At 39.8% G+C, this 13,857-nt stretch overlaps 1 protein-coding gene across 8 annotated transcripts in view; it reads left to right on the top strand.

The window, feature by feature from the left end:
* DOCK3 (dedicator of cytokinesis 3) overlaps positions 1-13,857 on the top strand; it is a 228,932-nt gene that overhangs the window by 116,825 nt on the left and 98,250 nt on the right. For 5 of the 8 annotated variants that reach the window (XM_048491133.1, XM_048491134.1, XM_048491132.1 and 2 more), the window contains exons 21-24: positions 2,249-2,349; positions 3,302-3,383; positions 9,983-10,153; positions 13,224-13,310. In XM_048491133.1, coding sequence (XP_048347090.1) covers positions 2,249-2,349; positions 3,302-3,383; positions 9,983-10,153; positions 13,224-13,310 — 441 coding nt within the window. The remainder of the gene's footprint in view (positions 1-2,248; positions 2,350-3,301; positions 3,384-9,982; positions 10,154-13,223; positions 13,311-13,857) is intronic. The other 3 variants (XM_048491130.1, XM_048491135.1, XM_048491129.1) reach the window with 1 other exon arrangement.

Below are 13,857 nucleotides of genomic sequence, written 5' to 3'. Positions count from 1 at the left end.
AATAATAAAAGGAAACATTTCTTCATGCAACGTGTGATTGGTGTTTGGAATATGCTGCCACAGGAGGTGGTGATGGCCACTAACCTGGATAGCTTTAAAAGGGGCTTGGGCAGATTTATGGAGGAGAAGTCGATCTATGGCTACCAATCTTGATCTTCCTTGATCTGAGATTGCAAATGCCTTAGCAGAGCAGGTGCTTGGGAGTAGCAGCAGCAGCAGCAGCAGCAGGCCATTGCTTTCACATCCTGCATGTGAGCTCTCAAAGGCACCTGGTGGGCCACTGCGAGTAGCAGAGTGCTGGACTACTAGATGGACTCTGGTCTGATTTAGCAGGCTCTTTCTTATGTTCTTATGAAAGGGATGCTATGCCACCAATGGGAGGGTAACATAAAAGAGAGTTTTTAAGCAACCTGCCATGTCTCTAATTCTAAGATTCTCAAACCTCTGTAGAAGGTTACTGGGTCACACACTGAGGCTACTACCTCACAGGGTTGTTGCGAGGATAAAATGGGGGACAAGAGAACTGAGCAGCTTTGGGACCCCATTGGGGAAAAAAAACTAGGTATGGCTATAAATCTAACATTTAATGGCATTAAAGTATGTCTAGAGGGCTATTAAATCTTCCATCAATACAGTAATAAAGATAACAACCCAGGGCCTGGACTAGGATTCTGACTTCTGTTCCACATGTATAACCTCTGAAACAGATTAATGTTCCATCCTAAAGGGTAGAAGAGAGGGGAAGCATCCTTTTACTACTTTGTTAGATCACGAGAAAACATTAACTCCCCCCTTCTGTTCATAATATTAACAAAGGCTTGCTTCTCTACTACAATTTAATAAATTCTGCTGCCAAGCAGGATAGGATCAGAAGAAGTTAAGACCAAGACTTGAAAATAAATTGGATGGGGGAGGAAAATTTTGGTGGAGGGAGAGAGAAATAAACGAGAAAAGGGTGGAAAAGAGGGAGAGAAATAAGGCGAGGAGAGAGAAAGGTTTTTTTAATCTTGCTGCAACACATTATTGCTTTGCAAAATCTGGTTGAGCTGGGTATAAGGAAGGGAAGAAAAAGGCTAGGCTATTAGAAACAATGACATTGTTAGCAAGTTGGCAGTCAGTGTAGCAGTCACCAGCGTGCTATCTCATATTGTTCCAGTGCTCGATTCATTGATAGGTTGAGGTTGATCTGTTGGGCAAGTTTGCTTTAATTCTTGCAGAAAAGCAAGTCTAGTAGCTAATAGTCTAAGCTACTAGTTGTCCCTCCTACATCACTGAGATAAGGAGTTACAGTGTGGAAAAGCACATAACATTGCGAGCAGGGCTGTGGATTTTTCAGACAGCTTCTCTGGGCGGATTTTATTCATCTGCTCTGGAGGTGGTGTACATTGCCCGTGGCAGCCCTTTGATAGCCATGGTCATGGGCTTTTTCATCATCAGCCCCCCTTGTGGTGCCAGGGCCCATTTTGGGGGGTTCTTTGGAGATGCTTGTGTTGGGGGGTTGGGTCCGGTGCTGACCCACAATCAGTCAAACCATGATGTGGAAAGTCGCAATGTGGTAGGGACAATTGTACTGTGCTTATATTTCCATGTGCCCCTAATGACTGCAACCAGAACTGCAGTAACGATAAATGGAAAGACATTCTCCTGGACGCAATGTGATGCTGGCTTCAAGGCCCTCCAGCTGATCTCCCCCAGTTTTGTCCCACCAGTCCCTCCCCTTTTGGCAACTCTGCCTGTGGGGAGAGCTGTAGAAAGATGCTTTACAGTCACTTGACTATCAGTACTGGGCTCAGTTGTCCAGAGTCATTCTGTCCCCTTCCCTTTCCTCAAGCACAAATGATGCTCCAGCTTACAGCTGGGATGTAGGATTCTTTGTAATTTTTTAATTGAATGTTTTCCAGGGTACAAGGGGCTAATTTTCAGGGAATTTCTTTGTTTTTATTTTAGAAAGGACTGCAGGTTTTTCCTTTTGTGTTGATGTGGGAAGTCAACAAAAGCAGATAAAATACTTTTCTCTCTGAATTATTTACATATTTATAAATCTCACAGAAACAAATTCTTCCTTGCACAAAAACCTATTATCAGATTCCTAATGCTTTCCTTTCTCACTGGAAGACAGAGAGCAGAAAAGTTATAATGAATCATAGACTAATAATGCACTGAAGCTTATGACATTGCAAATATTTGTTAATGTATTGCATTTTTATCGGTCTCATTATTTATGCATACCTTTCTCCCAATCCTGCAGGTGTTCATCATAAATCTCCTACGTGACAGCAAATATTTTCATTTTCGACCTGTGATGGACACTTACATTCAAAAGCATTTTGCAGGAGCCCTGGCATACAAGTAGGTTCTGTTTTATAAGCTTTTCACACATGGCAATACTTTGAGATGTAAACTTCTAGTCTGAATAGTTATGTAATGTTTTTAACATACTGATTACTTTTGAAATAGAAAAACAAAGGAAACGGGTGAATACTACAATCAATAAGATGGTTTCCTTGTCCCTTGTGTTTTCAGGATGACTGTCCTGTGCAATTCCACTGTCACTTCTATGAGATAGATTGAACCCAAAATGGCTTATGGCAGTCCCCAGTACCTCATTTCTAAAACACTGTTAGTGTCAGGGTTGCTGCCTCAGGAGCGGAGAGGGAGGTCGAGGGTACATAACAATAAGATGCAGACAAGCCAATTTTTGTGCAATAAAATTTGGCCACAACCTGTTTATTGATATGCTGCCTAAGGAAGCAGAGGTGCAGCATAGAGGATGGATCTGAACACCGGGCAGCATGCCTGCTGTCCCCCAGTGATAACCTCCCCCCGGCTTTCCACCTTCATGACTAGTTTTATCATTTCAAATTGTTGTGATTAAAGATACAGTGATTGTGCGGATTCCTTTCCTGAGAAGGATCAAGTATAATGCATGTTGTTTCTTCACCATTGCACCAGAATGATATTCTTGATGGCGCAGGGCCCTGTTGATGGCGCAGGGCCGTAACTCAGGAGTCCTTTTCCCCAATACTTGACAGAGTATCCCTTCTCACCTTTTCAAGCAATATCTGTTATAACCTCTATGTCTAATTTATTTTGTCTATCTCCATTACTATTGTGTAATGGTTTGAGATTCTAGAAATTATTTTGATGTTCCTTTTATTTGCTAACATAGTGTTAGTCTATTGTACATCAATGAAAAAAATAAAATAAACTTAGCAAAAGAGATGTTCCAGGAAATGAAGATTTGTGCTGGATAACTTCAGAACTGATGCCTGATATTATTATATTGTTACTCTTTACCCAGAGAACTGATCCGGTGTTTAAAGTGGTATATGGACCGATCAGCTGAGGTTGTGCGACAGGACCATATTCAGGAGGCAATGAGGGTATGTCTTCTATGTAGAATGTGTTCAAAATAACACTTAATAAGTGTGTTTGGTACAGCAAAGATCCAGAAAGTCATGTTGTTTCTTCACCATTGCACCAGAATGATATTCTTTGCCCCCATGTAGTGGTCATCTCAATAGAAAGACTGCCATTATCCTTACCTAACCCCAGCAAGTTTCCTCAAGTGAGTGTCTCTCTTTCCTTTCCCACTCAGTAAGGGTGCTCATCTAGAATATTTTGCAGAACATTTTGTTTGAACTATTACAGTGAGGATTTTATCCTTCAAGATGAGCTTTGTGGTGACCATTTTGTTGATCAGAAAATTTCCAAAACTCTCCATCCTGTCAGTGAGATAGATCAATCTAAGGAGTGGGACTGGCATGAACTGGATGTTAAGAGGGTGCTCAAGACCTGCATCAAGCAAACGGCCCCCTTCTGCAACTCTGACTACTCGTTCATTTATTTCAAGTATATGTGAAAGAAAGTATCCAGCTCTAAAGTACAGAATCTCCCATCTCCCAAAGGCATTAGTGCCCATTAGTGTCCTTGCTACCAGTATTCCTCTGGGACAGGTGCTTGGGCATCTGCCTCTTCTTTTTATGGGACTCTATAAACTACTTAGGTACATCTCACTCTAGATGGCCTTTGGCAGGCAACTCCTCTGGCAGTTCAATCTCCAGTAATTCACCTTCATCTCCCATCTGGGTTGACTAGCTTTTCAGCATCCCATCACAAGAATACATTCCTTCACTGATGGAGAATGAAACTTGAAAGTTTCTTCTCAGTTGTGGATTGGAAGGTATCATTTCCTACTATTGTGCTGGCTGAGGAATCTGAGAGAATAACCATAAGTCATAGAATCTCATCAGTACACAGACACTTCCTCTGAGTTCTTTGCAACTTTCCTTTCTGTTCTTTCCCTGTTTTCTTTCATTAGGCAGTCTCTCTAGTGCCTGGTTTGGTTGGAGCTATTCTTGGCTTGTAACTTCGCAAGTCTTGGTCTGGTGTCTACCTCCAGTTGGATGTGGAAGCAGATGTAATTAAATGTTCATATGCCCTGCCTGTGGACATTAGTTGAGTGGCATTGCTCATCAAAGGATTCATTCCAATCCAGTGATGAGACAAAACCTTTGCAATAAGTTCAAAACCTTTTAATTTCAGGGCCTTCAGTTTATCATTTTTATTCTGTACTATTCTCTATCTCAATAAATTCAGAGAACTGGGTTCTTTAAACATAATTTTCTTCTGCCATATATTTTTCACCTTTGTCATAAATGTTCCAGAATTGTAAAGCAAACTACATTTAAGAGTTGGTATATGACAAGACACAGATTTTAGAGATGTGTAAATAGCTTTGTGTCCAAAATGTATATGGTCAATATTATATCTGTCAACTTTGCATGTTTTATATACCAACTCTGAAATATATGAAAACTTCAGAGATTGGCTTCATGGCCCATATGAATGTTGCTATTTTGAATATAGATCAAGAACTATTTCAAACCAGGCTGTTGTAAAGATTACTAAGTTAAAGTAAGTAAAATTCTTTGAAGACTTAAGGAAAGTGATTATTAAATGCTCTGTATTTTGGTTTTGCAGTCTCTGAATACTTTTTGTCATGCTTCTTAAACTAAAACTCTTATAATCAAGGATAGTTCTCCTGATGAGGTTTAACCTCATCTCCAATTGCAGTTGAAAGTTACAGTGCCCTAAATCTGTTGGTATTTGATTTAGTATGTACATTGATTTCTGTTTAGTGGGAAAAAAGCTTTACAAACACACCACCTTATTTTTCCATGCCACATAAATATTTCAGGATTTTTTTCCCAATAGTTAAAATTACCTGAACTGAAAATTTGATTGGTGAAGATAAAACACAATATAATTTGAGTGTGTGTGAGAGAGAAACTTGATATGCTTCCTAGCTGAAATAAGTTAATAATCTCAAAACTGCCCAATTTCATTGGAATTGGAACCATTCGCTAAGGAACTGAGTAATTTTATAAAACAGTGGCGGGTTTAGAAATAGGAAAAAACTCTGAAAAATAGCAGTGGAAAATATATCACTGTTCACATCATAACCTGTATATTCTGTTCAGTAAGACAAATAGCATGTTGGGAAGGAGAGATGTTTTAGGATGTTTGAACATTTTGAACTCTTAAAAAACAATAGCAGACCTCCATGTCTGCCACGGAGGGTGGACTCGACAGCCATATTCCTCACTGAGCATGGCTCCCACCCTGGTTCCAAAAGCCACAGCTTCTGAGAATCTACCCCCAAATGTCCTGGGATTTGCCCGCCGGGAGTTGGCAACCCGCGACAACCATGGCTGAGGATGATCGCGGCCTTCCTCCCTTCCACGATCTACAAGCTTACTCTCCACTGGCTTACTCTGAAGTAAACCTTCCAAGATCCACGTGCAAGGCTTTCCCCATGCGCTCCTGCCCTCCTTGGCAATGCAGAAGCAAACAATTCCCACCCACCACCGCCTCCCCATCAAACAGTCCTGATGATTGTAACCTTGTAGGGCTGCAGGTAATAACTCCTTTAAAACCTGACATCATCGTTGTCACCAGGACTCAGCCAAGCTGCCATCTGCCAGGAAAGCCCCTGGAGCTCAGTGGGGCTGCTGGGGCATCTGCAACCCAAGGTGACGCTGCTGGGGTCCCCCATGTGGCCCCGCCCCCAAGAAGGACCCAGGGAGGGGGAAATGAAGCCACCCAAAGCAGGGTCGACCCCTGACCCCCCGTTCAAGGGGGCGGACTGCGGTTAGGATTGCACTGAAAACCTGCACTTCTGCAACTCCCTCCCGTTTCCAGCCCTTCGCTGCTCACCTGTTCAAGAGGATCCACCCCGCGCCATCATCACCGGCATCAGCCCACCAGACAGCTGGAACAGGGAAGCCAGAAGTGGCTTGGGATAGCCATCTCAGGCTGTGCCTCTCTAGGAACGGGGACTCTTTCCCATTAACCCTTAGGGCGACTCTCCGAAGGAGACTGAGAGGATCCAATCCACACAAATCTGCAGTACAAGGACAAAAGAGCCGCATGTGGCTCCGGAGTTGCACGTTGCAGACCCCTATTCTAGCCTCAATGGGTCTCCAGGTGAACTCAGAGAAGTCACATCACTGGCTTGCCTGAACACTATACTGCATAGAGGCATTTTTAACTGGGAGGGCTTACTTGCCTCAAGGTCAGAGAAATATCATCATTAACTTGGCATCCCTTTTCACTATTATGTCCTGCAAGAAATAGTCAGCTTGTAATGGAGGCTTCCATTTTTGAAATTCGTTATGCCAGACTGCATATAAGATGCCTAAATTTTTGTTTCCTCCATCATTTCCAATTAATTATACATGCAGAAGACTAACTCCTCATGCCATTGAGGGAATTGTAGTCTCCTTGCTGGTGGATATGCTTGCCCAACTCGTATTGGGACGTCTCATTTAAGCCATCTGCACCACAACTGACCTTAACAACAGATGTTTCACTTTGGGGTTGTGGTGCCTACTATGACATTGACTCAGTTGTTCTGCCCTGGTGTTTCATGGCAAAGATGCTTGACCTTAACACTAGAGCTTCTGGCAGTGTACTTTGTATACTTTGTGCCTTTCTCCCCCCAGACAATTGCAGGGCAAAGTAGAACAAGTGACTGTCAGCAACTATGTTAATAGCAGGGTGGTACAACACCCAGAGCTCTGAGCAGCCTATCCTGCTGCCTGTGGAAGAGATCCATCATATACAACATCACTTCAATTGCCATTCATGTTTCAGGAAACAACACCACTCAACCTACCATATTAATGGACTGTAATATACAAGTGGGAGACCAGTGACAACTATCTGAATCTGGTTTTTAATAGTGGATTTTTTTTTTTACAAATTGACCTCCTTGCAACTCCACACAACACCAAGTAGCATTGATTCTGCTCCAGGGTAAGAACAGGCAACCTATCCATGGGAGACAGCTTTATTCAGATATGGTTGGATTACCTGTTCTTTGCCTTCCACCCCTTTTAACTAAAGTCCAAGGGAAGACAGTGAAGGACTCAAAAGGCTGCATTCTGATCACGTTTTACCTGTGATGCTGACCATGTCTCACTATATAAGCATGCAAAAGTTGCCAGATCTGTTTTCACACCATAATAAGATCTTTCATCAAGACACTCTGTACCTCATGTTCCTTAGAACATAGATGGGGTCTGACCACTGATTTTCAGCCTAGAATAATTTCATTTTCTGCCTCTAGGATTGGCATGCTCATCTCTAAGGATCTACCTCGCTACCATCTGTTTTTCAACTTCTGGAGCATGGAATTCATTATCCACTCAGCCTTCAGGGAAACAGTTCTTCCAGGACCTTGTTCAACTTTATCTTCCAATTCAGTCACAAATTCCTGCATGATCATCAGTCAACTCATGGGCAAGGCACTGGAAAAACTGCTCAATAGTGACCTGCATTTATGTAACTTCAAGGTGGCATTTTTTGTAGTCTGTTCCATCAGGAGGACAAATGAACTTTTTGCTGTATATTCTTTTTAGAATATTTTTGGAATCTAAATGTCTTTATTTTCTATAAGAAAATTACAAATATATCCAGTAGTATAGAAAGTTTCAAATTTCTGCATCCTACTACTATAGCACATGTGTCTTAATTTCTGTTGTCTGAGAGTTAGAAAAAAATAATAGGTAAAGGTAGAAAACAAATCCTATAGTAAACAAAGTGTGTTGTTTGGATACAAATACCATCATGGGTCGCAATAGTTAGGACTATCAGCATATTTGGTTGTTCAATTAAAAGTGATAAAACTGAAAACACTGTTTTTTTTAAATAACACTTTACAGCATATTAATTGATGCCAATATTATTTACATTTAAATAAAAAAATCTTTAAAATTAGGTATGTCCACAGTATATAAGTTATCATAATAGATTATATCGTTTTGATTGAAAGCTTGTCTTTCATTGTACTCATTCCCAAAGGGGAAAAAAATCACATGAGTATTTTTCAATGTTCCCCCAAATTTTCCAGTTTTTAAACTGAAAAAATGACACATTCCTCAGACTTTTCCATGCTATACCAGTGGCGGCAAATCTATGGCATGGGTGCCAGAGGTAGCACAGAGCCCTCTCTGTGGGCACGCACAAACAGAAACGCCCCCCACACACACACACATCTAGGCTGGCCTGGGCCCCTGGGCTCAATTATTAGCATTAAACCTAAGACTTAGTTTTGGGGAAGCAGTGTAGGTAACCCTGTTAAGCGCTGTTAAACGATCCTTTACCTGGGAGTAAGCTCAGTTGCTGGCAGTGGGGCTTGCTTCTGAGTAAACCCTCTTGGGGTCGTGATTCACCCATTGGAAGAGTTGCACAGTTGCTTCAAAGCAAAGCCACCGACTACCACCAAGCTTACTCCCGAGTAATGCACACCTCAGAGCCAACCGTTTTTTCTAAACTAAAACCTCAGTATTCAGGTTAAATTGCCGTGTTGGCACTTTACGATAAATAAGTGGGTTTTGGATCGCAATTTGGGCACTCGGACTCGAAAAGGTTTGCTATCGCTGTGCTATACACTTCAAGTGTGAAAAATCTTGCCTTAAGAAGCATTGCTCTGAGTCTGAAGAGAAAATTTTTCATATTTTTTTTCAGCATTCCCCCAAATTTCCCAATTTTGCTGCTAGAATAATTGAAAAAAATCCTTGGGAAAAATAGGGTGAAAAGTTACTTTTTCATTTTTTCCCCTTGGGGGCAGCCTTCAGAATTATACTGAGAGCCGAAAAAAGATATGGTTGCATTCTCCATTTTCAGTGAAGGGATTCCTCTTCCTGAACTCTATAGATAAGCCAATGAGCAAATGCATACTTCCGTCAAGCTGTTTTCAACTTTTTCTTTTCCTGAAGCATTTGTGCCCACCTCCAAATAGGTGGGCTTGCTAGGCTGTAGGCATCAATTTAATGCACAGAGACCACAACAAAGTAAAAACAGGCTGCTTACCTGTAACTTTTGTTCTTCCAGGGTTCATCTGTGCATTCATACAACTCCCCCACTTTCACAGCAACAGGTGTCTTTAACTTACTGTGGAATACTCTTGAAGTTTATAATAAACTGAGCAGGAGGTGGCAACTTCTTTCCCATGGGTATGAGCAATCTGAACTTCAACTCTGAGGAGAGGGGTATTTTGCACCTGACGCTAGCTGAAGGAGTTTCAGATAGTGGCTTTGCTCAGATACAAACCCATCATTGTGAACACACAGATGATGGCTACTTGGCAAACAGTTACAATTAAGCAATGTGTTCTTAAGGAAAGAGGTACAACAAGGCAAAAATCTTGTAATAATGCACAAAATATGATAATAACTTTTAACTTCTTCCTAGATGCATTGATACTGAATCTGTATTTTAGAGACTTTTTCCATTTAGTGAAAAGTAAAATTAAAATAACTTTCACTTTATTGACTTTTAACTAATAATATATGCAGCCTGTTTTGAATATGAAGACTTTGTTAATCATTTGCCTTAATTTTTCCCCTCTGGCTTTTTCTAAAGCTCCTTTACTTCTCTTTTTCTTTGTTGTACTGTCCTTTTTCTGCTCCTTAAGGCCTTGGAATATCTCTTTAAGTTTATTGTGCAGTCTCGGATCCTTTACTCTAGAGCAACTTGTGGAATGGAGGAGGAACAATTCAGAGCCAGTATCCAAGAACTTTTCCAGTCCATCAGATTTGTGCTCAGCCTGGACAGCAGGAGCTCAGAAACTCTCATCTTTACACAGGTAAAATATATTCTACATTTCAGTTCTAATTCTGAAAAAGTAAATAAGATATTCATGAGAGTGTGTTTTGAGGAGTAATTCCACGCAATTTCCATAAAATATTTATGCATAGTTGGTCTACACCATGTTTAGAGATAAAAAGCTGTTAGCCTACTTTCAGAAAAAAAGTTTGACAATTTAATATTTTGTTAGACATGCTTTTTGCATTCCTTTGACTATTTCCTTTTAATGTTTTACTCTTACTCATGTCCCAAAATTAGCATGAAGGAAGTTTATTTTGTTTTATAATCACTGCAAAGAAAGAGTAGATACTGATACTCAGAAATATATGTATTGTGTTAAAATGTTCAACTGCATAATAATTCACCCTCAAAATAATCCTTTATGTAAACATGCGTTAAAAATTTTACTCTGTTATCAGGTTCAAATAGCCTTACTTCTATCTATTAGCACTTTGCAAAGCCTGTGTAAATAAGAACAAAAAAATTGGATGATGTGAAGCATATCACTACATTAATATGTCTGAACCTGATTTTTATATATGATAAATTTGATCTATATAATATAAACTGTATGCATTCAAAGGCAACAATTTTGAGGAGAACCCTCTTTTTCAGATGATTTGTATAATGGTAATTGAAGAACTTTTGCATATCTTCATAATGAATGATGAATTGCATTTAGCACGTCCTGTTTGTAAACTAGGAAACATTTTAATATATTTAGAATGAGAGAAGCTCCAGCATTAATTAGCAGCAGTAAAAGCAAAGAAATAGTCACCGTAAATACATGTTTACAGCTGGTTCCTGAATGAATCTGGAATATATGGAATCTCTGAAACCTTCTGGGGCTACTCATTACGAGATATAAAAAAGAAAAGAAAAAAATTTAATGTGATGTTGAATAAACAAATATAAATATTGTCCTCCTTATGGTTCTAATAAACTCTCTCACACACATATACACATACACAAGCCTGCAAAACCCGTGATTCTCCCTTGCCTTTTAAATTTCCACTTGGGAGAGGCTGAAGTCACTGAAACATATTAATGTTTGGTGAGACATCACAAGCTGAGAAGGGGAATGTAGAGGCAAGTGAAAGGGAAGGGAGGATGTACCATCAACAACTAAATGTCGGGGGAATAGCAATTTTCTGTAGATCTGTGTTTTTGTACAACAGCACTTCCCTCTTAACCATTTAGATACACAAAGGGATTTCTGCCTTTGGACATCACAACAGACTAAAATTAGTAGAAATCATAGGTTGCAAACCAGGTATAGAATGCGGCTTGCTGTGTAATACAAAGGGGCAGTTTGAAGCTGCATTGGAAGCAGTGAAAGGGTTGCTCTGGTGCCTGTGTCACTAACACCATGCAAAGTGACACAGACACGAGTACAGAGAGTCTTACTCCAGTGCCAGGATGCAACAGTGCAGGAATCCAGAAGTGGTATTCCACACTGCCATTTCTGCATGGCAAGAGGCTGCTCTGAAATTTCAAGGGGGTTTCCCGGGGATGAAGCTGACTTTAGTTGGCTTCCAAAGGACTTTTAGCACAGAAACTTCCTTGTGCCAGCAGCCAATGTACGCCACCAAAACTGTGACATAAGTCAGTCTTCCCTATGGGACTTTTTGGGTGACTGCAGTTTTTCTATTTTTTTTCCCTGCACCACCTGAAACCCCATTGGAGGCGATGTGGGGGCACTGATGCAGTGCCATCCCTGACTGCCACTCTTCCTCCCCCCTCCCCCTTGGATTGACCTGTTAGAATCCCAGTTTAGCACTCACTAACAAACTACTTTGTTGGACAATTTGCATTCAACAATACACAAAATCATCATCATCAGTATCCCTCCCCATTTCAATTTCCCTCCCCATTACTTTAATCAAACCATGGTTTATAAATCGTAATTTTTCATGATTTCTGAATGCAGCTATGGTTTCTGACACCGTTAAATAGCTGTGATCCAAGTGTGTGCACATACACAGCAGTAACAAGTACGTTCATGCTTAAGCAAGTAAAACTCACGGCATACACACAGTGCATTTCTGCATCAGGTAAGAGGCTCTACAACTACTTGAATGGGACTGACATCTTTACTGGATCACTATCTCTGTAAAAATGTTAATATGAGTTTTGAAAGAACACAAAAGTAGCTATTCAAAATAGGCATCTTGTTGGAACAACTTCGTTCATATTTATTAAGCTTGGATGATTTTCAAATAATGGTCTACAAAGTAATGAGGGATTAATCTTAATTGATAATAAATCACTACTTCTCATAAATACAAGTGTTTCTGTTTATTTTTATCTAGAATTAAAACTGTACTGTATTACTGCATGAGAGAAAGTTATATGACAATATACATTGAGTTGCCTTAAAATATAAGCTGCTTGAAGTAAACAAAATGGTTTAATAAGTATTATTAATATTCTGCATTTACATATAGATGTTCAATGTTTTGGTGTTTGCCACTTTCAGAACCTATATAGTAGTCAAGAAGATAGATCCCTTTAATGATTGTCTTAGGTAAATGTTTCTGTGTTATCTCCAAACTGTAATAATTATCTCGATAAAAGTGGTCACAGTGCAATATGAGATATTCAGCAACAACATTTTTTATAACTGCCTCCACAATCAGGTGTTTCAAAAACAGCCTCCTTAATAGAGCTTTAGCAGAGAAGATTCCAATATTGGTGCACATTTAGGAAATATTTGTGAGAGAATGTAAGATGCCATATATATGTATATATTCTCAAAAGTATTCCTTAAATGTGCAGCAGTTTTAGATTCTTCTTGGCAGTTGCCTTGTTAATTATCCTATGATTTAATAATTTGATGAAGGAAACAGTTATCCAAGGTTCTAATAAATCAGCTGTTCTGTTTTGATATTATAAGGAAGGGAAAGCGTTTGATTGCATCATTCTCTGATCACTGACTTATTTTTCACAATTGACCTTGGTTACTTGAGGAGATTATATATTTATATAACTTGTTTAATACTTCAATAGTTTACGTTTTTGTTTCCCATTTGCCACTGTGTTGCCCCTTGATCCTAACTGCCCCATAGGCCCCTCAGCCTGGAGGACAGGTGAGCGGAGCTGGGACAAGTGCCCCCCAAAAATGTGGTGGTACTTCAAGGCCATCGTTCAATTCTGTAAGTAGTTAACCCCATGTCCTGCACAAGTTTTCATCGTGGATGTACTCAGTGACTGTTCTCCCCAACCTAATCCATTTTTCTTCACATAGAACGGAAATACACTGCACAATTCTGTGTTTGCAACCACGAGATGATTTTCAAAGCAGTAGAAATTAAATATAAGAGCTCCTATGCATGTATCAGATTGATTATAAGAGCTAGTGATTAAAGAGAATTTGTTGAGCATCATTCTGTAGCACAAAGAATGTTTAATAAGGAGATGGTAATAAAATAGCCATAAGGAAAATAATGTAAAATATTGAAAAATCAAGAGATCAAACTTGTGTCTGATGTTATTCTTGGTTAAGTTAAAAAACAATTCTTAGTGATAATGTCCATTTAACACAAGCATTAAAGAAAATGATTTGGATTGGTTTCATTTTTGCTTATTATAGTCTGACTTTCCATGATGCTGGCCACAACAGCAGTGTGTTCTCTCTAATTACAGCTCTTCTGGTACCTCATTTTCTAAGCACATACATCACTGGAGATAATGTCACAGTAT

Source organism: Sphaerodactylus townsendi, linkage group LG03, assembly GCF_021028975.2.
Source record: "Sphaerodactylus townsendi isolate TG3544 linkage group LG03, MPM_Stown_v2.3, whole genome shotgun sequence".
Classification (NCBI taxonomy): domain Eukaryota; kingdom Metazoa; phylum Chordata; class Lepidosauria; order Squamata; family Sphaerodactylidae; genus Sphaerodactylus; species Sphaerodactylus townsendi.
Note: the sequence above shows the minus strand (reverse complement) of the source record. Positions and strands in the feature narration are given on the sequence as shown.